This window comes from Chiloscyllium plagiosum, unplaced genomic scaffold (genome assembly GCF_037043375.1).
Source record: "Chiloscyllium plagiosum isolate Xiang-an unplaced genomic scaffold, Cpla_swu_hap1 HiC_scaffold_27, whole genome shotgun sequence".
NCBI classification, from domain to species: Eukaryota; Metazoa; Chordata; class Chondrichthyes; order Orectolobiformes; family Hemiscylliidae; genus Chiloscyllium; species Chiloscyllium plagiosum.
Window position 1 is genome coordinate 66,789,647 of NW_028270165.1, and position 24,060 is coordinate 66,813,706.

Here is a 24,060-nt window from a genome sequence, read left to right on the forward strand (position 1 = left end):
TGCTATTTCTCTGCTCCAATTTCCAAATGTTCCATAGCCTGCTGTGTGCTTTGACAGACTTCCTCACTACCCACATCTCCGGTAATTTTCATGTTTTCTGGAAATTTACTAACCAGATCAGCTAAATGAATTTTACAAACAATGCAGGTCACAACAAGGATCGTTCTGCAAAGAGATATCTCTCAGACCTACAGTCAGAAAACAGATATCAAAGTTGTACTTTCTGTCTCCTCCAACCAAGCCAATTTTTGATTTATCTTACAAACTCACAACCATGGAACCCATGTGGTTTTATCTGCTAGACATACTGGAGATTATTCAATGCTAAAGTAAAGTCTTTGCCGGCAACAACATCTACTCACTACCCTCATCAATTATCTTCATCACTTGCTCACAAAACTCAGTCAAATTTGTGAGTCACGGCATCTCACGTAAACCCATGGCTACTATCTCTAATATGCCCTTCTTTTAACAAATGTGAGCAAATCCCGTCTGTATGAATCTTCTACAAGCAGTTAACTACCATGGATGAAAAACACAACTACATGTAATTACCTGAATTAACAGTGTTGCTCTTTTTAACCAAACGAAACACATTGCCTATTCTCCAGTCTCCTGTGTCCTCTCTTGTGGCTAAAGAGATACAAGAATCTCTGACAAAGCCTCAGCAAATACCCCAGCCACCAAATCCTTCAATATCCTGGTAACATATCTAAACTGATATTTCACATCACACCCGAAGCCTCCTCACTCCTAATCTTGACGTGACCCAGAATATCAACATATTCCTCCCTAAACTTGCCATCATCCATCTCATTCTTACTTTGTGGATACGGATGCGAGATATTCACGAAGGACCTGACTCCCTTCCTCTAGCTTTCGTCATAAATTCCCTCCTTTGTCCTTGAGTCTGTTCACACCGAACTCTTGCTCTGAATGCACCAATACATCGCCCTGATCCTACTGGCCAACAACATTTTATGGTCTGTTTTAGCACTGATAATTCATCTGTTAATGTTTTCTCTGCTTCCTTCAAACCTCGCAATGGTCTTGTTTGATTTCAATTTCCTAAGCACGTGCTTCCTTTTCTCATTCTGACTAAACTTTTGATATCTCTTGTCATTTGCAATTTCCGAATCTTGCCGTCCTAACCTTTCTGCCTCACAGGAAGACGTTGATTCAGGTGTAGTTAAAAAATTGAAAAGACATTTGGACAGTTACATAACTAGGAAAAGTTCAGAGGGAATGGGACAACTGCAGGCAAATGGGACTGCTCTACTTTGGGAAACTTGATCAGTTTTGACGAGTGGATCAAAAGGTCTGTTACCGTGATGTACGACTGTATGATTCCACGTGATTCCGAATTCTGATCATTGACCTTTAAATGAATCCCACCTGACAAAATTACATTTCTCCTGAAAAGAATCACTTAAGCCTAATTTCTCCAGTTGACTATTCTAAAACATGAACCAGAGGACCTGTATGATCATTATTCTACCTACCTTAAACATACTGAACTTTGATCACTGTTCCCACATTGTCTTGCACTGAAACATTCACCGGAAACAGACAGAAATTGTTAAAAAAAAACACAACAGGTCTGGCAGTGTCTGTGGAGAACAAGCATAGTTAACGTTTCGGGTTCCCTGACCTCCTTCAGAATGGGCTTTGGCTCTGAAGCTGTTCATATATACGCTGGAGAATGTATAGGGACGGATGAATGAGTGAAAAATGGAGTGAGGTGTGACAATGAGAGATGAAAATATTTGGATAGACAAAGGATTGATAAAAGGCTCGTTGGGAATGTTATTAAATTGGAAAAGAAAGCAGAAAAGATTTACAATGCTGTAATCTAAACTGGATTGTTTGTGTTGCCAGGAATGGTTGGATAGGCTGGGACTGATTTCTCCCCAGATTGTAGGTGACTGATGGATGACATTGTAAAGCTTTACAATATCACGATTGACATACATAACGTGAGTATCCAAGGCTTTTCAATCACCAGGGTGGGGGAAACCAAACACACAGTGCATAAGTTCAAGGTGAGAGGGGACAGATTTACAAGGGAACTGAGTGTAGCTTTTTCACATGATTCATGTTTGGAATGAGCTGCCAGAGGAAGCGGTGGAGGCTTTTTGCATTTCTAATCCAAACAATGTGAATGGGATACCTTTATCCCAAGCATTTGGGTAACCCTGACAGTACGCTCATAAACATGATCTACGGGGTCTGATGCCACCTTTCCAAGGCTCCCTTGGATTCAGGATGGTACGCATTTTATTTAAGGTGCTGCATGCAGAATTTATCTATGACTTCCTTAAATACTGCGGAGCAAAATCGGAGACTTGGTCTGACTGAATCTCTCTAGGTTACCCATATTGGGTAAAGAAAGGTACCAACTCCTCCACCACCCTTTTTACCTTAACACACCAATATGGAAATACCTCCGGAAATCTGATAGCCACATCCATTACAGTGAGCAAGCAATGGTTCCCACTTCTGGTTTTATGGAGAGGACATACACAATCAATCATAACCCACGTGACGTGTTCTTGGAATCCGCGGGAATTGGCAGCAAATGCACTAGTTTGATTACTGCCTGTGGCTCACCCTACTATGCACCTCTGAAATGTATGGCAAAGTGTACACATCCGTGTGCAGTCCAGGTCAACAGAAGTGCTTTGGTACCATAGCCTGTGTCTTGATCACACGAGTTGACCTCCTCCTGGTAATTCATTGCTACCTATAATATTTTCCGAGTTACTCAGGGAGAGAGGAAGAGGGACAGGGCAGACAGGAACACGACAAAATGAAAGGGTGAGAGACAGTGAGGGATCAGAAGTAGGAGAGGAAGGGATAAAGCGTGGGGGAGAGGGTGTGGAGAACGGGAGACATGTAGAGAGATATGGAGCAGGGGACAGATGAAGGAAGAACGAGGTGAGAGTGGGACAGGGAGAGGGAGAGAGAGAGAGATGGAGGAGTGAGGACGAGAGAAGAAGAAGGCAGAGAGAGAAAGAGAGAAGAGAAATGTCTCTGACCCAATTACTCCCTTGTGTTAAAACTGATATAACACCACCCTCTGCTGGCCTGCCAACGCCACTGCATAGGAGAAGCTGCAGCGTGAAAGCCATCAAGCGGACCATCAGAGAGACGAAAAGAGAGCGACCAACTCAACGCAGCATACAGATACAGAAAGACAACCATCTATATTGACGCGCACACTGGTACACACGACACTGACGCACATACGCTTCGCACAGATGCAGGCACACAGACATGCACACACTAGTGAGATGATTGCAATTTTACTTCGGGTTCCATCAGAGTGAAAGATGTTTATGTTGAAAAACCTATGAGTTTCTTCTGCAATGTCGAAATGATTTATATTTGGGCTGTTTCCTGACATTGTACACCTTAAATCGAAAATTTGCTGGCAACTGTATTCTGGACCGTCCCTGTGAATTGTTTTTATAAGGAGAAATGATGAACTTTGTGCAATTTGGAGGGAGATGTAATTTATTGAGTCAGATTCTAAGTGACGGAAGAATTTAATATTTGAAGGGCTCAGGCCAACACTGGGTCTGTTCATCTCCTTCTGCTCATATCACAGGGGCAAGATCGATTGAACAAAATTTCTACAAGCGCAGGTTTGAAGAAGAAAGCGTGTTGCTGGAAAAGCGCAGCAGGTCAGGCAGCATCCAAGAATGATTCCTGAAGAAGGGCTCATGCCCGAAACGTCGATTCTCCTGCTCCTCGGATGCTGCCTGACCTGCTGCGCTTTTCCAGCAACACGCTTTCAGCTCTGATCTCCAGCAGCTACAGTCCTCACTTTCTCCTTGAAGAATAAAGTATCATTGTAACCGGGGAAATTCACAGGCTTGAATGCTTTATCCAAGAAAAAAATATCTGCCGCTTATGGACTGGTATTGGTTGGCATTGTCTCACTTGGAATATAAGAGCAGGACGGGGTTGGGGGAGGGGGTAGAGAGAGAAAGCGAGAGAACTTCCAAGCCTTTGACTCTCGCATTTTTTAGTTTATTGTTTCAATCAAACTTCCATCCCGGATAAAGTGTATCTTATTGCAGGCAGGTACAGACACACTGGTACAAACACAACAAAATGCAAAGACACACTTATGGAAACTCGCATCAACATGACCATCAGTGTTATATCACTTTGAACAAAAGGGATGACTGAGAGAAAGTGGGGAATGGTTTAACCCAATTTCAACAGATTCAACATCTAAAATAAACAGAGACTCCACTGCACAGAGACACAGTCACAGATATCGTCTCTGAATGTGTTCTCTTTTTTTTTATCTCTGTCTCTACTTTTCGGTTCTGTCTTTCTCACCCACCACTCCCTGCTTGTTTACACCTTAAAATATTACCCTACACATTTCTCACTCTCAAACATGCCGTGCCTCAATTCATAGCCTTCCGAAGTTTCCTCCTTTCTGCCCGTTCAAAATTAACACCTCGCCCCCACCCCTACCCCGCGACAAAATTGCGCTTCCACAACTTTGTCACCTTCGCAACTTTGGCGATCCACACCAAGCATGCCCCTCCAAACAGAGCATGCATCACACCCTTTGCAGTGTCCCACACCTGCACGCTGTTCTTTCAGTGGTAGCTTCAACAAAGCCTCCATGTCACTTCGGTGGAGTGGCAGCCAGAACTGTGTGTCATCTTCCAAAGGTGGCCGAATTAAAGTTCGACAACACACAACCTGACTGCATAAAAATTATACCACGTATTTTCCGACTAATGCAGGAAACCTTGTCATGTGCCTCCTTGCTTACCTTACCCACCTGCGTTGCTACCTTTACACAAAAGCAGATTGTAAGCCACGATCCTTCTGTATGTTAATTTTCCAAGTTCCCTTCCATTTCCTGTGTACTTCCCTCCTGCAATCGGCTTTCCAACGTACTGGCCGAAGCACAAATATTCTCATATTCAGAGATGCAGTTGCACAAGCACAGCTAATTACAACCACTCTCACTTACTCACTGACACTCACACACATACACTCGGCACTGACATCAACAAACGGACTCAGAATCCCAAAACAAACTTGCAATCACTGCATTTTTATTGATGAATTGTGTCCTACATTTTGCACATCACTTTCAGAAATATTCCCAGTTCATGGACAGAACATTTCATTCAATAAACAGCAAAACAGCACTTCATAGAATTCTTTGGCTTGACAAGTTGAAAAGCCTCCTTCATTCGGTATGAGAAAGCAAAGCAATTTCACATGGAATTTCCTCAATACCTCATTGACAGGCCACAGGACCATCGTCCACTATTGTGACTTCAAAAATCCACACTGAGAAATGAATTACGTAATGTATGCACACATAAAAAATAACTTCGATGCAGACGGTTTATACCCACTTTTAACTCATTAAAACACACAACATGCAATTTTTCAGATATATTTCAAATGTATATATATGCAAATATATACATTTCAATGCCAAAGTACATGCTGCTGAATTACAACCAGTTGCAGCTTATATTGAGAAAAATATTTTGGAGATTCAAAACGATAGTCGGCGACTTCTCGCAATATTAGGACGTCCCATGTTGAAATCGCTTCTAAACTCTACCTGAAATGATAAAGAAAATAATTTGAGTCCACGCATTCAAGTCGCCTCTGGGTCGATTCACAGCACATGAATCTACCAATCCCTAGCTGAAACTCTCACTCCATGGAGTAGGGACAAGACTAATTCTGCCTCAGCAAGGTCAGACTGATGACGGGCCATATTTGGAAGTCACATTGACATGTTTATCTATCTGTGTGTTTAGCTGATGCAAACGACAGCCTGGAAATTACTCTGAAGATTAGAGAGATATGTGCAGCAAGTGATCACTGGGCCAATATTTATTCTACAATCAACAAGTTCACTCAAAATATTATATAATGATCATCGCCTCTGGTTTGTGCGAATATTGGCTGGGCAATATCCTAAATGATAGTAGTTATGAAATGTTCAAAAGTATATCATTGGCCATGCACGATTTTGCAGGTGAGATGTTGATTGAAATTGCAAGATAAACAAATATCTATGGTTTCTTTCGCACTCCTAAAACAATTTAATAGATCTCTGTGAAACAATAAAAGTTGCTTTCTTCATTAATTTAAACAATCCTCACGAAAGTATTCAATGTTTAACTCAAAAATAAATGTCAAGTTTTCCATGATGATTTTCAACATTACATAGTGCTCAAGATATTTCAGAATTTTGCTGAAAGCCAAGGCATCCCATTCTTTCCTCTGCATCAGAAACATTGGAACTCAGAGGGAAACGTCGCAATTATGGGTTTGATGCGAACGTTGTAAAAGTTTGGATCGCACATCCAGTGTATGTCAACAGTGAAGGCGCCACCGATATGCGAGTTATCAGGGGAAGTCAGATGTATTTTCTGATTGGACAACAGAGGTAACATGGCAACGGCTGTATCATAGTTCTATCGAATCATGCAGTGCAGGGAAGCTCATTTGCCCATTCGTAATCAGAAACAAACAACGGGAATTGCTTGAAAAAACCCAGCATGTCTGGACACATGTTTGGAGCACATCAAAGTTAAAGTTACAGGCCCGGTGACCCTTCTTCAAAGAAACACAGGAGCTTGGTTGTCAGTGTGGTGACTGTTACATGTTACAGGAGGGTTCTCACAACAGTAATTAAACAACTCTCTGTGAAAAAGGAGAGAAGGTGAAGAATAATGAAAGCGGATAACTGGGAATACAAGGAACATTGGAGCAGTTTTTCTTTTCCAAAATGCCATTCGAAACACTAAAATGGTTAAGCAGCTGATCAGCTAGTCTGGGTTTCAAAGGCAACCGTGAGTTATTGGCATTTTTAATGTTCAGCTTAAGGAGACGTATTCTTCTTCGGGAATGGGTGTGAGTGCAGCTCCTGAAAACAGCCACATCAAACGCACATCTCTTTGCACATTACAAGTAAAGGTCCGAGGCTCTGTATTCCCTGTGAGCTACAAGAACTAAATCATTCAAACTGTTGAGCACATAAAACCCCATCTTTCATATTCTCCATACAGCCAGTTGATGACGCATTGAAACAGCAATTTTATAGATTTGTAATTACAAAATTGGGTGAAGATCAGCGATTCGAAGAACTGACAAAACGCAGTGTATCATGAATAGCATCGAATTCATTTTTTAAAGACGGTTCTTCATGCTATTGAAATAAAAATCGTTCTCCAATAATACATTGCGTTCTCAGTGACAAGGTGTGGAAATGAGGCACAGGTTTGGACGTTGTTCTTGGATTTTCAGCAAATATAATATTATCATGGAATGGAAAGGAATTATGGCAGTGTGAATGCACAGAAAGGTGGTTAAAGATGTGAGTATCTGTTATTCAACTCACCGAGTGAACAAAGACCACTGTCATCATCTGTAAGTGTGAGGGGTTCATCAGGATCACTGTCCAATTGTAACTTTCCATCATGACAGTCTGCATCTTCAGTCTCAACATCGTCATACTCACCACGAATTCGACCTGGAGAGAAAGATGAGCATCACTGATACAAATTGAAATACACAACAACAATAACTAGAAAACGAGACGAATGTCTCAGATAAGGCAAGTGCTGGAAACTGAGACCAGAAGAGTTAGGTCAAAATTCTGAAGTTACGGAATGAGCAGAGTTGGTGCAACTTAGGATTGTTTTCTCTGGAAATGAGAAGGTGAAATGTTATCTGATTGAATTATTCAAAATAATAACCCGGATAAGATAGGCAACATAAAGTAAACTACTTCAACTGATTAGACTATTTTAGCTCGAGGTGTTATACACAGAATTAATGCCAGACCGTTCAGAGAAGATGTCAAGAAAGGATAAAGCTGTACAGGGTTTGGAAATATATTTCCCAAAAATTAGCGCATGTCTGATCAATTCTTAATTTTATATGTGGCCGAGATTATTGTTGATCAAAGGTATTTATGGACATGCTTCAAAGGCAGGGAGCTGGATTTAGGCCACACTATAGTTTGGAATTATCTCATTGAAAGGAGGAAGAGTTACGAAGGGCTGAGAGACCTACCGCTGTATCTATCTTGCAATTGATTGACTTGGAGCTGAGCATGCAGAGTCGCTGGCATGCCTGCGATGAGTCATGAAATGATGACGACTGTAGTTGGGGAAGACAAGAAGGAACATCTCTCTATGGTGGAGAGATCAATGACCAAAGGCCATACATTTCAGAGAAGTGATGGGAGAAGTAAACAGGAAATCTACGACTCTCTGCCAGGAAGGGTGAGAGAGGCAAAACGCGCTCAAAAAAGTATTCAGTGATGCACTTGCAATGTCAAGACATACAAGGCTGTGGGCCAAGGTGTGCTGTAAAAATGCGATTAGAATGATAACCTGGTTGTTTTTGTAATGTTCAGCTTAAGGAGACGTATTCTTCTTCGGGAATGGGTGTGAGTGCAGTTCCTGAAAGCAACGACATCGAACGCACATCTCTTTGAACATTACAAGTAGAGGTCATAGGCTCTATAATCTCTGTGAGCAACAAGACAGCCGGACAGATCATGCCCATGATCATGTGGTATCAAAACAGCGATTTTCTCTTTAACCAACATTCCAGTGGTCACACTACCTTGTGAGGGTTGCAATCGTTAAGTTTTGGACAGCTTAGAGGGTGTAGGACGAAAATTAATTGACAGAAAGTGATGCTATACACACCTGGAATGCTGTTGGATTTCACCTCAAGATTTTCAGATCCGGGATTATTGTCGGTCAAGTTGTGGCTGGTGTAGTATTCAATGCGATTGAGTGAGTCAATGGAAGCATAAATTACTAAAAATAAAAATGGAGAGTTATTTTCAAACTCGAATTCCAAGAGAAGCCATGACCAATAAGATTTAGAATGAGGCAAATATTCTTCAACCAGAGGCTTGCGAATCTATGGAACACAGATGGCTATTGAGGCCAATCAGTGTGTATTTAAAACAGAAATACAAAGGTTATTGGTTAATAAGGGGATAAAAACATCCAAGGAGAAGGCAAATCAAAGTGGTTGAGAACCACATCAGCCCTTATTGAATGGCAGAATAGACTCGATGAGCCAAATGATCTAATCCTGATCCTGTATGTCGTAGACTTATGAACTGTAGTTGAAGGTTTTATGTTATTAATTGTAGGGTGACAACAGAAAGTATTGTTCTTTAATCGTGCCTGTATAAATATCTGGAATAATGTCAAGTGAACCCACTGCGGGAAGGAATATGATAAAAGAACTAAGAGCAGGAGTACTCCATCTGACCGTTCCAGCCAGTTCCGCCGTTCAATAAGATCATAACTGACCTTTTCGTGGCTTCAGTTCGACTTACTCACGATTTTAACGTTCAAAACATTATTCACCCCAGTTCTAAAGACATCTGATGAGGCAGGGAATTCCATAAATTCTCAATCCTGTGGGTGAAAATGTTCCTCCTCAATTTAGTCCTAAATCTGCTATCTGTACTTTTCAGGCCATGTCCGTTCAAATAATAGTCATGTATAATTTTATTCCAACCAAAATGGATAATTTCACATTTATCATCTACCAGACATTTTCTTTCCATTCATTTACACTGTATCTGAACACCTGCAAAGTTTCAGAGTCATATGCACACTTTCAGCACCACTCATCTTCTGTGATTCATCATATTTGTTTATACATTGATTCCTCAATTTTGCTTCCGCTCTTTGGTGCTGTGTAATCCATACTTACTGCAAAAGTTATGTTATTTTAAAATCAATGACGAATTGATTAGTTGTCCACCCATCTGAAGGGGTCAGAGTGGAACCAGGGTAGAAGTGAAATTGATAGTTCTGTTTGCATTTTCAAATACATGCCAGAAATAATCTATCAGGAATGTAGGCCAGTGGGAATTATCATATTGAAATTCTTCATCTCACGAAATGCGGACAGAGACACAGTTAATGAGATAGCTTCCCACACACGACGACTGTGTTTTAACTAATAATCATGTTCATTCAGTCATTGATCATGGAAGACTGCAAATTAAATGGAAGCTATACTTATCCAGTCATGATTCACGATACAATAGGAAATATATACCTGGTCCATGTTTGTGATCCGTCCTCTTGCCAGGGGGAATATTCTCAATTTCTTCATAAATTCCTTGGTACAAACCAAGGCGTGAGCCTCTGCCACCAAGGTAAAGTTCTGTTGAATACACAATAGACTGGTCAGCATTTGTAGCTGAACACTCGCAGAAACAAGGTGTTTATATCTGAAGAACCAGGGGAGAGAAGAACGAGTTCACACAATGCTGTAGATTAGAATCTTCACACAACGTTAACTGATCGCTGAAGGGAGAACATATTGGAAAAACAAGTGAACAGGCCATGATTAATTTCCATGTCACATCAGTTACCGAACCTAGTATGTTAAGCAGAAAGAGCGATACGTTCTTGTTGGTATAAATTTGGGTATTTTGTTCTAATTTTGCTGATTCAAATATCTATTCAAGAAAATTCTCAGCTCGCAATGGTGCATGTGAGTGAAAATGTTGAGTGCAGAAAATGAAACTCTTTAATGCAATGAAAAAAGAAAATGCTAATAACCTATATTTTTAAAAAAAGACTTGATACCATTGAGGAGACTACAAATTAATGTTCAACATACCGTGGTGCTAACAAACAAGGTTGATAATAATGTTGTTAGAATTGGACTACTTTCATTAAACAATTGCATAATTATGACAATTAGTTAAAAACCAAAACGTGAGACGAATGAAATAAGGTGCACCTTGATGACATTGATCGTGATAGACTAAGTGCATAGTTTTTATGGCTATATGTAAAGGAAAATTAAGAGCATGTGAAAGGATAGAAAATGATTGTTATTAGTGTTGATTGTCATTGCCAACTCGTGGAAAATGGTTCCCAAGCAAACGCTTTTAAATTATTGTGCAAAGTACAGAAGTATCATTTGCTCAGTCAAGGGAAGCCAATTGTTGCCGAACTGGAAGTTCCCTTAAAAGGACCCTTAATCCTCTCAATGATCTTGGGTTGTGGTAGCAGCACCCAGACACTGAAGAACCATAAATAATAGTAACTAATGAAGAAATATTTAGAGGCAGTCTGCAAATAACTCAATGAAACGGAGACATATTGCTGCCATCATTGACCTGCTCTGGAATGTCATGTATATGTTAACTGAAAGATAAGAAAGTGCAGTCATTATATTTCTTTCCCAATGATAATGACTGGAGCAACTCCACATTATAAGTTAATTCAGTTTCTCTCCAAATATATTGAGCGACTTGATGCATACTTCACACAGTTAAAATATTCTTTTAACTGCTATTTACAGATTTGATGCATTTATCTGAGTGTTTATTAAAACTTAGCGTTTCATTGGGCAAAGTCCCTCGAAGAAAACAAACAGCCAAGAACTGCCGCACAATCGTGACCATCTCAGTCAAATGCTCGAAAAGTGCAATAAAAACGTACAGCCCCGAGAACATATGCAACAGTGAAAGTGACGCAGTGTTAGCTCAGTCGGTAGATATGATGCTTACCTTTCATTTGCAATTTTCTCTGCATGACCACCAGTAATGCGACCAACTCACAGATTAACAAGACTCCCAAAGATGAACAGACGACAACAGGCATGGAAATAGACGGGCTTTCCTGCCCTTAAAGGAGGGAGTACAAATGGGTTTAGCATAGTTAAGGTCTGCCATGGAAAATTGTAAATAATCATCATTAAGGAAACAATGGCACTGGCGAACGCGAACACAAATACTAATAATAGTATCAGTCATAAATACCCGCAGGTGGAGGTGAAGGGGAGACCGTCACCAACTCGGATCCTGTGGAACAGAAAGTACGAATAATTATAAAGGGCAATGTAACTTAGGAAATCAAATAGTTGCCCTGATTTTTAACATTAATGGTGCACGTCAGTCAGCATCAATCTTACCAGAGCACTTTACGCTGGCAATTTCCTTGTGGTTGCACTTGCTTTTAGCTGGAGCTGCGGAGAGACAGTCCAACAGAGAGAATTCTCTTCCCTTACACTTCACATCATTCTGCCAGATAACATCTTTCTCCTGGGAGATAGCGGCCTCATCTCGGGCTGATAGAGCGAAGCCACATCCCAGCTCTCTGCAGACAACATTTGCATCAGTTATATCCCAGGAATTGCCACACAACGTTCCCCAGTGTTGATCGCATATGATTTCCACTCTGCCAGAACAGTTGCTGCTTCCTCCATGCAAGTGCACACTGTCTTGCGTATCTGTGGTACAGAACTGATTATTATTGAATGCAGTACAAAGCAGAATCTCCAAGAATTCGCACATAGAGAAAGAAGACGCACCTAATTGTTGATGGCAGTAAGTTGAACTGAGGGTCTGCTCCTTTGTCACATTGCTCTCTGTTGGAAGGAGAAAGATGCTCAGTCTATCGGGAATTCATGCTTGAAATGACACCCGAACATTGAGAAGGCTTGTCATGTTACCTGAACAAACTACACCAGCATCTTCACGGTGTTGACAGTCGTGTTGACCCCACGGATCTGTGTGACATTGCCACAGTGTCGACTCGTGTGACAGACACTCCATCTCATCGAGCCAAATAGTTCCCGTTCCTGCTCCGAATGATTGAGCGTCGTATTCAACATTCTGGAACTCACCACAGTGCAGCTGTTTACAAATCACTTTGGCGACGTGTGGATCCAATGTGTCTGAACACACTGTTCCCCAGGTCCCATTGTAGAACACCTCCACTCTTCCCTCACAGCGATGCTTTCCATTCACCAGCCGCAGCTCCTTGTGTCCTGTTCAAACAATAACACATATCCAGATTGTTAGATTGTCCATATCGCTGGTGTGTCCTGTGATTGCCGAAACGAGAAGGATGCATGATATGAACAAAGGGAATTGCTGGAGAAACTCAACAGAATCTGTGAAGAGAGAAAGCACAGACAAATCTTCAGGTCCAGTGACGCGGATTCTGAATTGAGGAAGCGTCACTGGACATGAAACGTTGTCTCTTTGTCTCGACGGATGCTGCTTGACATATGAGATTTTCCAGAAATTTTCCTTTTTGTTTTCGATTCGCAGCATCCGCGGATCGTTGTGTTCAGTTTTCTTCATGACACATATTGCAATGAAAAAAGGAGTGAGCCAAATGTGCATCGTGCATGGAGTTTAGAAGGACTTGACCAAGGCACTACTAGAATCTGGCGAACTGTTTGAGAACCCGAAATGGTCGAGAAGCAGAAACTGACAGAAAACAGAAAGCCTGTGTTAAAAGTAAATTGTCCACTTTGCAGAAGTGACGATCCACTGGAACTGGTTCTGATATCATGGCTGTTCAATTATATATATATATATGCAATCACTTTTAATTTTGTATCACCAGGGAAGTTTCAAACTGTTCAGTTGGAAGCAAATTACGGAATATTTTTACTGCTTCTGAAAAATCATGAAAACCGCAAGTGCACATTAATAAGCAGGCAGTACAGGTCAGATACAATTGTACAGGAGCTGTGTCTGATGCAGTGAAGTCTGCTCGGAAACATAAAGAAAAAAATTCACTCCTTCATTTTCGAGTCACAAATAGTTCGATAGACACACGAACAGGTCTCATGTTTCTGGTGGCTCGATACAAAAGTAAATATCATAAATTTTGGAATTAATTTTTAGCAAACCCTTTATGACAATCAGGACAATATTGGCATCCACTTGGAGTAGTGACAACAGATCAAAAATGACACTTTTCATGACAAACGCGTCTTGTATCAATAGAAGGTGAAAAAAACTGACAGAAAAGCAAGTTAGATTAGAGAAACGAATTGTTCTTTCACTTTCTGTGTACATGTAAGTGTCAGAGATCGTTTCTTTAAATTACTGCCGCTGCTCTACATTCCTTCGAATTCAGTGAACATACGTCAGCATGACGTCTCACCTACAACATTCGAGCAAAGTAAAAGCATTGAAGAATGGCCTCACCCGAGCACATAATTCTCACATCCTCTTTATGAGAACAGTCGTCTTGGTGACCCAATGGTACTGAAGGACATTCCCAGAGAAATGATTCGTTTCCAAAACACTTCACGTCCTTCCACCAAATGTGGCCTGAGCCCGGTCCAGAGGAGGAAGGGAGTGTCATATCCAGTGCTTTTCCACAACCCAGTTGTTTACAAACGATTTCAGCGTCTACCACATCCCATGAATCATCACAAACTGAGCCCCATATTCCATTGTAGTAAATCTCCACTCGACCAGCACAAGGGCTTCCACCATCTGACAGCCTTAACTGAAAGTGCTCTGTGAAAAAATTACACATTCAATGCACATTCCCTTCATCACTCAGGGCAACATAATGTATAGATACAGGAAAGAGCGTTTTAAATGTTCTCATGAGAAGTACTTATTGTGCTGAAACATAATTTCTTACAAAATTAATCGATCAAGTGTAACCTTTTAGCAAGAATGTGCAGCACATAAATGTTTCAAAATATCTTATTGCACCTGGTACTGCCAGGTTCAGTTTCCCTTTCTATGTTGAACATTCCGTGAAATATTTTGCAAACAGTTGCATTTGTGCTTTCTCGTCCTGTCACTCCGTTGATGTCTGTCCACGCGTGACTTTGTCTAATGCTCACCCTATTTTATAGTGCACATAACTGTACGTTCGTCCAATATAAATACTGTCTCAGCTTTCATTCATCAGTGCACATGAGAATACTATACCTTACGAGAATATAACTGAAAGACAACATATATATTAGCATGACAGCAATAGCACTTTGAGTAGTTGTAGAAGTGTAAATACTGAAAGGGGACGAAAAGTCATTTCAGGCTATTATCACGTGTACTTAGATACAAATGTCCAGAACTAATTCACAGAATCAAAGATTTAAGAAGTCTTCAGCACAGAGAAAGAACCTTCGGCCCACCAATTCTGTTTCTGTCAAAAACAAGCTCCTAAATATTTTAATCTCATTTCCCAGCACTTGGGTTCGTCCTTAACTCCTTCGCATCACAAGTGCACATCTAAATATATCTTAGATTTCACTAACGTTTCTGCCTCGACCACATTTACAGGCACTGAGTTCCAGACTACTCCCCCGCCCCAGTGGATGAAAAAGAATATCCTCAGGTCCCTCTGAACCTTCTGTCCATCACCTTAACTCTGTGCCACAAGGTAAGCAATTGCATAACATAGGGGAAAGATTCCTTCTTGCTTATTATACACCTCAATCCTGCCCATACTCAGTCGACTCTGTTCAAAGGAAATGAATCCAAATCTGGCTAAGTTGTCTTCATAGCTAAATGTTGTTCATCTCAAGAAAATCTCTCATACGTTTCCCCCTGCATTGTCTCCATTACTGTCAAATCCATCCTCTGATGTGGATTCCTCAACTGCACACAGTTTTCTGCTCTGGTCTAAATCATGCTTCTTGCAGTTTGAGAATAAACTTGTTCGCCCTAAAAACACTGTCTTCAGTTTCTAACGAACCATTTTATGATCTTTATAGGGGAAAAGTGAAGCTTCCATCAGGTCAACAGCATAACAGCTGTTTGTAAGTTATTCTGCACAATGGAATTTTTGACAACTTGTGCGCTGGACCTGACACGAGAGGAGACCTTCCCTGAGCTCACTGCTTGCAAACTGCTTTTCTGATTGATCACAAGTCACACAGTTGCTTATATCTACCGCACAGCATTCCCCTAACTTTAGTTCCAATGCTGTTGCAATGTCCCCGATTGTAATTCGAGATGAGTACTTAACACACAATCACCAAGAAGCCATTGCCTCGACATTTCAATGATCATGAAAGCGTCCTTTCAGGGTCTCATCACCATCCCGAGGTACATAACGCACAACGACTCCCAAGATATTATATAATTGCAGTGCGGAGACTTCGCATGTGAAACATCTCAAGACACTTGTTTTGTATGGAATCCGTCTCTCGTGCATTATCTACAAAATTCAAACTGCGCTTTCAGTCTCTGCAATGCTGCACGAGATCAGACGTTTCTCAGAGAAGATAAAAAGCTCTACTAATTGAAAGAAATGCGGTCATTTCAAGTAATGGAGTCCGAGAGATGTCCAGCACAGAAACAAACCCTTCAGTCCAACTCCTCCATGTCAATCACATATTCTAAATTAATCCACTCCCATTTGATAACATTCCGCCCACATATCTCTAAACCCTTCCTATTTATTCACAAATTCACATGCCTTTTAAATGTTGTAACTGTACTATCCTCCAACACCTCACTGTCAAGATATTTCATACGTACAACCTCTTTTGTGACAAACATTTTCCCTCAGTTCCATTAGAAATCTTTTCCCCTTACTTTTAACCTCTGCCCTCCAGATTCGGATTTCACTATCCTGGGGACAATGCCTTGTCTATTCACCTTATGCATGCCCCTCCTGATATAATAAACTTCTGTCAGGTCTCCCTTCAGCCTCCGACCATCTAGGGAAAAACGCCCCAGTCTATTTATCTTCTCCCTATAAGTCAATCTTTCCAACTCTGCTGGTGAAATGCAGGAGGTTTACTGGCCTCTTTGGGAAGTGGTGTTAGCATTTCAAGTCGAGTGACTCTTTATCAGAACTAACGCATTCTTTGTGCACGTGTGTCAACTTTACTTTTGGGTTAAGAAACTGTAATTCGATGAGATAACTTAGAGTGTGGAAACAGTCCCTTCGGCCCAACACGTCCACAACGACTCTCCGAAGAGCAACCCACACAGACCCATTCCTCTACATTTACCCCTTCACCTAACACTACAAGCAATTTAACATGGCCAATTCACCTATACTGCACATCTTTGGTGCATGTGAGAGGAAACCGGAGCACCCAGAGTGAACTAACGCAGAAACGGGGAGAATGTGCAAACCACTCAGACAGTTCCCTGAGGCGGGAATTGAACCCGGGTTTCTGGCGCTGTGAGGCAGCAGTGCTATCCACTGTGCCAGCCTGCCGCCCCTTAAGATTAGATGAGATAAGATTAGATTCCCTACATTGTGGAAAGTGGCCCTTTGGACCAACCAGTCCACACCGACCCTCCGACGTTTAACCCACCCAGACCTATTTCCCTCTGACTAATGCAAATAACACTCTGCGTAATTTAGCATAGCCAATTCACCTGACCTGCCACGTAATGCTTGTATCTCACAACAAAATGGTGTCAATTTCTCATATTCATCCATCTGCACCCGCCGCCCACCTCAGATCTGCTGATATCCGAGCGATGAATAAATGAACACGGACAAGCAAGTAGTGTACATTCTCAATTTACTCAGCAGATGAATATTTAGCTTGATATATCTGAGCTGGTTTAAATGTGAAGAGTCTACTTACCTGAACAGAGGACCCCTACACTACTGCCTTCGATGTCAGACGAATTCAATGTGTTGGAGATCCTGCAGTCCTGGAGCTGTGATTCATGTCCATGACATTGGACAACATGTACCCACGAACCACCATCACTCTCCCCGTACTTTGAAGAATTATATATTTCTAAGGCATAACCGCATCCCAGCTGTCTGCAGACAACGTTGGCATCATTCTGATCCCACACGGTGTCATGCACTCCGCCCCAGCTTCCATGAGAGTAAACTTCAACTCGGCCATCACAGCGGCTTTCTCCATTCACTAGTCTTAGCGCCCAATTTTCATCTGCAAAATAAGAGTTACTGAGAACAGCGATTGAAATGAACACAGATATTCGAGAACTGACAATCACAGGAAAATGTATGATTTGCAATCATAAAGGTATTTTGTCCATTTACTTTTTCAAATACTTTCATCATGTCATCACATTTCTTCTGTCAACAAAATTGAGAGAGGTGTGGAAATAAAAGCGCTGCTATTCTGGCATTCGTTGAAAATAAAGTCTCGTCTTTAGCGAGCGGCCTCATCCATTCAGGCCGACTGTCAGTCTGCAGATGCTACTCGTATGTTTGACCATTTATATGTTACCACTACTCTCATGGTTGACGGCAGAGCATGTTGCACTGAGCAAATGACCCGCAACTTAACTGAGACTGAGACAACGGTCAAGAAGATAATGGAAATTGAGGAACAAGTCTGTTTGAGAATTATGACATTCAAAACACTTGTGAACATTTGCGATAGCTCATTAATTTTAAAACGTGATGCTACCACTCACTAACGTAACTGCCAATATTCTCCATTTTCTTTTGAAAATTGTCTCCATGCTATTGATACATCAAAATCTTTTATTAGAAGGTATGAATACATCTGATATCTGCGGCGCCATTTGTGCAGATTCTGATATTCCCTGCCAGGAGTTGAGGGCAGAATGTCATGTCGTAAAAATGTTGACACGAGTAATTCAGATGCTTTATGCATTCTCTGGGGGAATGTTGGAAAAGGTATGCTCTGGAATTGGAGCCCAGTTTCAGCTCGTGAAAAGGGAAACTATGAACAAATATTGAAAACAAAACTCATGCAGCCACATTTGATCTGCCCGACAAGGTCTTCAGGCTCATAAAAGAGTGACAAAATCATAACTAAAGGCCTGTAAAACCAACTTAGTTAAAATGAAATCAGGCATCAGCACCAATCCTGGCCTCACCAGTCACATCTCCGTTCCCTGAAAGACTAAGTATCAGAATAATAATCGTTAAAATGTTCGTGAAATATTCCAAATCTGAAACAGTACAGAGAGTTTAGAAGCACTAACACAATTAGTAACCCAGGCAGAATGGATGCATCTTTGGAGAGACAGGGGATTGACATTTGAAGAATGCGGCAGTTATATGCAAAGATTTAGGAAATTAATTATCACCTTGGATGGCATTCACAATTTTTTAAAAAAGATAATGTACATTTAATACAAAATAGCTTCCGAAAACTCAAGTGTCGTATCTCAGAACATCATTGTGCCAAATCAAACATGGCCTCTTGATTTGCAAAGTGGAGGTAGAAATTAAGACCTGGTGGTGCTGAGAGTGCCCGAAATTCCAGAATGGCAGCTGATAAATATCAAACTGAGTTAATAGTCTGGAACGGAAAGTTAGTCTTAGCGATGGTGACAGTAAAACGATCATCAATTCTCCTAACAACTCATCTGGCTAATACTTTTCCTTATGGAAGGACATCTGCCGGTCTAACCTTTTCTGACGGACATATGACTGCGGATTATTAACCATATAGTTGAAAGGTAATGACTTCCTGAAGTGAACTAGTGCGCCAGTTAAACCGAGATTAATCACAAAAGGCCCAACAGGCCGTGGGCTCTCCAATGACATTCCATTAAGTTATAAATAAAATAATTCCAAACTTTAAGTACACAGGAACACTGTTTAGCAAAAGAACACTTGCTGTAAAGGACACACCCGAGCAGATGACATTGGCCATATTTCCATGTAAACAGTTGAAGCTTTCCCCATGTGAAACTGGACAGTTCCACAATCGTCGCTCGTTTCCGTTGCATTCATAGTTTTCCTTCCACACTGGTCGGGCTCCCCTCCCAAATCGAGCATCTCTCGGGATCGACTTTACAGTCCCGCAAAAAAGCTGCTCACAGACCACATTGGCGTCTTGTAAGCCAAAGTAATCACCGCACAGCGTTCCCCACTGCTCTCCATGCAGGACCTCCACTCGCCCAGAGCACCTGTTCTCCCCACCAACCAATCGGGGACCATTGTTTCCTGTTTTGGATCAAATAAACAAACAAACGTTTGCAAATATCCACGCACTTGTTCAAGATTCAAAAGAGAAAATAAATCGAATCTCATCCTCCATTGCCCAATACAATACGTGACAGTTACAATGTCTTCAAAATAATTTCGATTATTTCATGAAACTCTTTCCACTATTCCCATTTAAAGGGTATTCCCAAGATAGTGATTATGATCATTTACCTCAGTCCTGGAAAACCTATGAAACGAGGGTGTAAAGGTTAACTTGATGCAGTCCATAGTTTGATAACAGCAGTGTACTTTTGGTCCCGATTGCTCGTGCAGGTTAGATTGACTTTTGCAATCATGCAGTAATGCTTAACCCAATTTACTGTTGAATACGTGGCTGCATTCTTGTTAGAGAGATGTGGTTGATGGTGATTGAACCTGATGGTCACTATTCATCAGCCGAGGGTTGAGCTCAGAAGGTGAGGACCATCATGGCAACTTCAGATTGTGGGGTAATGAACCAACGCTGATGGCATTACCTTATATCAAAGACCAGTCATTCAGCCCACTGAGGAAGCCGATTCCATCAGGGTGTTACAATACAGTGCAGCTAACGAGGCGAATGTATTAAATAATTATTTTTGACGGCAATTTCTGAAACATGGGCAACAAATGAGTTTACAAGTTTGAGGCAATTGAGATACATATAATGTTAAAAGTTTTTTTGTACAGTAAGATGTTGAGCGTCCAGGTGACCAAATCATGACCAGTGCATCAGATGCTGGCTGCAATATGCAGTTTCAATAATGTTAACCTTTATTCTCCCATCGAACCTACAGTAATGAAATCAATTATAACCTGTGAAAGTGTACCGTTTGGTAGAATGTGACATGGACTTTCCCGAATTTGCATTGAGGTGCAGAGTAACACTTCAAAATTAGCCCCTGGTACCATGCATCAATGTTTTCAAACCATTATTCATGACATCTCCCAATTTCAGTGGAGCATGCAAAGAGAACAGAACAGATAAGTACGTGACAGATGAAACTTTAAGCAAAGAAGTTTGAGGCAGTATATTTTGGCAGCCTGGAAAATGACATACAACGTGCATTTAGATGTTTTCACCTTTTCCCTCTTCATGTTGTGAATAAGTGCACTTTGACAGAAGTGCTGGAGCTTCAAAAGCTGAGATACATCAAGTTGACAGAATACTTGGTAGAGGAGTCAGCAATGCAACTTAAACTGAAATTTAAGAATAGAAGAATTTAGGGCAGAAAGAGAGAAATAATTCCTTTGCGTTTGGGAAGATAGGAAAACATTGTTTATAATTATGTGGAACACATAATTGACAAAGTGTGTCCTGGCTCTTGAGGAGATGCATTCTCGAAGAGATACGCGAACAGGCTTCTATTTTCGACTAATGTGTATTGTACAGGTTATGGATCATATTGAAGCAATGAAGCTGGAACTGATAGAGGTATACGAGAATATTACTTGATGAACAAAGCAGCAAACGAAAGAAATTACGGGACCTGCCAATTGATCATCGAAAGAGTAACAGGCAATAATGTTACGATTTCGGACAAAAGGTGCACAGTATTACATATTGGAATGTAGTGAATCAGACTGTTGACAAAGTGCATATACCATGCAAAATACAACGTGTTACGAAGGCAAGATAAATTTACAGCAACGTGAAAGTTCAGAGATTGAGAAGGGTCGCAAGTAAGGGACAGAACGGTGAATAAATTACCATGATAATATCTATCAACCAACGAGTGTTTGTGAGCTGGAACTTCTTGCTGAAAAAGTTGTTGTCAAGAGTGATCTTCAATGATGTCATACAGTCTGTTCGTATTGTTAAAAATATAATCGGGTCAGGGAGATTCAGAAAATAAACAATTGTCTTGTCATAACTTTAATTGTCTGAGATTCACATCAATGTATCTGTATAGACCAACGATTCATATTATCCTCCATGAGCGACGTTTAGTCAACGTCGACGCTAAAGTGTATTGACTGTGGACAGTTGAAGAAATGTCTTTCCCAATCCAAACGCAAACGTTTTAAAATGTTTAAATTTTCAATAATTTCGTGTATATTTTACCTCATCACTCTTGTGCCAGAGAATATGAGAACCTTGAGGATTAGGTGAGATTTGTCACGGTCAAAGCAATGTCAGGAATGCCAGCGACATTACTCTTACACACATTAAGCGGAAATGTGTTTTTTTCTTTCGGTAAGCTTGTACTCACCTGAACATATCAGGGTGACATTGTTGTGTCCAGTGCAATCCTGGTGCGTGGTTGAAGACCGAGGGCACGTCCCCAGCTGAGTCTCATTGCCCGTACATTTAAACACCTCAGTAGCCGTGAGGACAGCACTGCCTCCAGAATGCATCGAGCTTGAAACAGACACTGCGACTCCACAATGAAGCTGTGCACAGGCCACATTGGCGGTTTTCAAATCCCATTCAAGCCCACACATTGTTTTCCAGGTGTCACCGAACTGAACCTCCAGTCTGCCAAAGCATTGGGAATTTTGAGGTACCAACCTCGGAGCTCTGTGATCTGAGATTTTTTTTAAAAAAGCGCAGAATCAGAGAAATTTATAGAAACAGCGACTTAGATTATTTTCCGATAAACATTTATATGATTAATTACAGGTCTGGCATTTCTGGAAATAAATTGTTCCTACAATCAGTTTGCTGCCCTGTCGATCTCATTCATGTTCAGCCATAACCCCGACCCTCAGCTGTTCAGACAGAAAGCAACTTTCAACCTGAGGATAAGTGACAGAAAGTGATTCTGCCAGCCAGCACAATGTCTCATCTCAGTATGCATTGGGTTGTAAATGTGATCATTCCTGCAGTGCACTTCACCCAATGTGTCTTCAAGTGGCATGACAATGGACACCTGTCGTGCCCCTTTACCGGATTGGAAACGGTAACGAGAATTCACCTCTCCCATTCGCTTCAAATATTCACGCATTATATTATGAAACCGAATGAATTGGGCGTTTTTTAATTATCATGTTAATAATATTTGGATAGTTTTCGCTCTGTTATTATATCCTTTTCTGGTTTCAGGCAGCTCCGGCTTGTGATAAAGCTCCAAAGAAATGGTAATAGATTTTTACCTGAACAGATGACACCAGCATCATTGCTGTGTGACCAGGAGCGGTGATCCCAACTCGCTGATCGACACTCCTTCAGAGCGCGCTCGGTCCCGCTGCACTCAACATTCCAGGTCACAATGGGTCCGGATCCTCGTCCAAAGTGAGCCCCGCCCGGGGCAGAGACCGCGGTCCCGCAGTCCAGCTCCCGACACACAACTGCGGCATCCGGCAGGTCCCAAAAATCATGATTGACTGTCCCCCACTGTCTCCTGTAGTGAATCTCCACTCGGCCAGCGCAAGGACTGCCCCCATTCTCAAGTCTCAGCCTCACCGTCTCTGTAAAATACCGAAATGGTAACCAAAGTGAATACTGCGGAATTGTGAAAGCTCCAATGGGAGTGATGGCATGGCAAAAAAAATGCATGCTATCGCAATGTAACTCACAATACGTATTGTGGAGGGTGAAATGCCATTTTAGAAGTGATGCTCACTCACAGAGAGCGAGGGTCAGAAAAATGTTTCCACAGAAACAATTCCTCTAAACTGGCCAAGATGAGGAGATTTTTTATTACTCATTCATGACATATGGGCGCAATAAATGGCGAGAAAAACACAACTGATCCTCCGTGCGAACATCTGAAAGTGAAACAGTACTTCCGCCTGTCACAGCCCGAAATATTGTGGGATGTATGATCATGTGAGCACAATGTCACAGCTCAATAGTGAGTGAAATGGTTTATATACATTGCTGAAAGCAGCACTGTGTGTGTAACTGAATTTTCACAGTATCCCCATGAGTTGTCTCTATCTGAGAATGGCAATGTGCGTAGGAACTGATCCTTAACACTCTGCTCCACAGCAATCCTGAAATGAGAGACCTTCAGAAGTCATGCAACCCCATTAGTTATGAACAGACAGCTGTCCAACATGAATTTTAAGGCAAGGAGATTCTTAACACAACTTTGTGCTTGAACAGAATCATCAGAATATAGAAAATCGACTCCATATAAAAGGAGCATGCAGTTACCTTTACTATCGGCCTGAGTGTCAGCAAGTCTGCCTGAAATAGAGGGATAAAAATTCAATTTAGCACGTAGAAATAAGTTAGACAAATGCGGGCAATAATTATCATTAGTTTGCCAAATAACCATATTTTACACAGAGGGTAGTAAGCGTCTGGAATAAGCTGCGAGCGGAAGTGATTTAGGCGGGTACAGTAACAACACTTAAAAGATATTCGGACAACTACATGGATAGGGAT

At 41.3% G+C, this 24,060-nt stretch overlaps 1 protein-coding gene across 1 annotated transcript; it reads right to left on the reverse strand.

The window, feature by feature from the left end:
• Positions 1-2: 2 nt before the first annotated feature.
• Positions 3-23,223, reverse strand: LOC148144523 (scavenger receptor cysteine-rich type 1 protein M130-like). Its single transcript, XM_087975376.1, has 13 exons — positions 22,821-23,223; positions 21,938-22,252; positions 19,389-19,703; positions 17,386-17,703; positions 14,015-14,332; positions 12,497-12,837; positions 11,980-12,310; positions 11,828-11,869; positions 11,576-11,692; positions 10,108-10,215; positions 8,727-8,840; positions 7,406-7,537; positions 3-121 (listed from the first exon to the last, which is right to left on the reverse strand). Exons 1-13 carry the CDS (start codon positions 23,221-23,223, stop codon positions 3-5), a joined length of 2,973 nt encoding a protein of 990 aa, XP_087831502.1.
• Between the last annotated feature and the right edge of the window lie 837 nt (positions 23,224-24,060).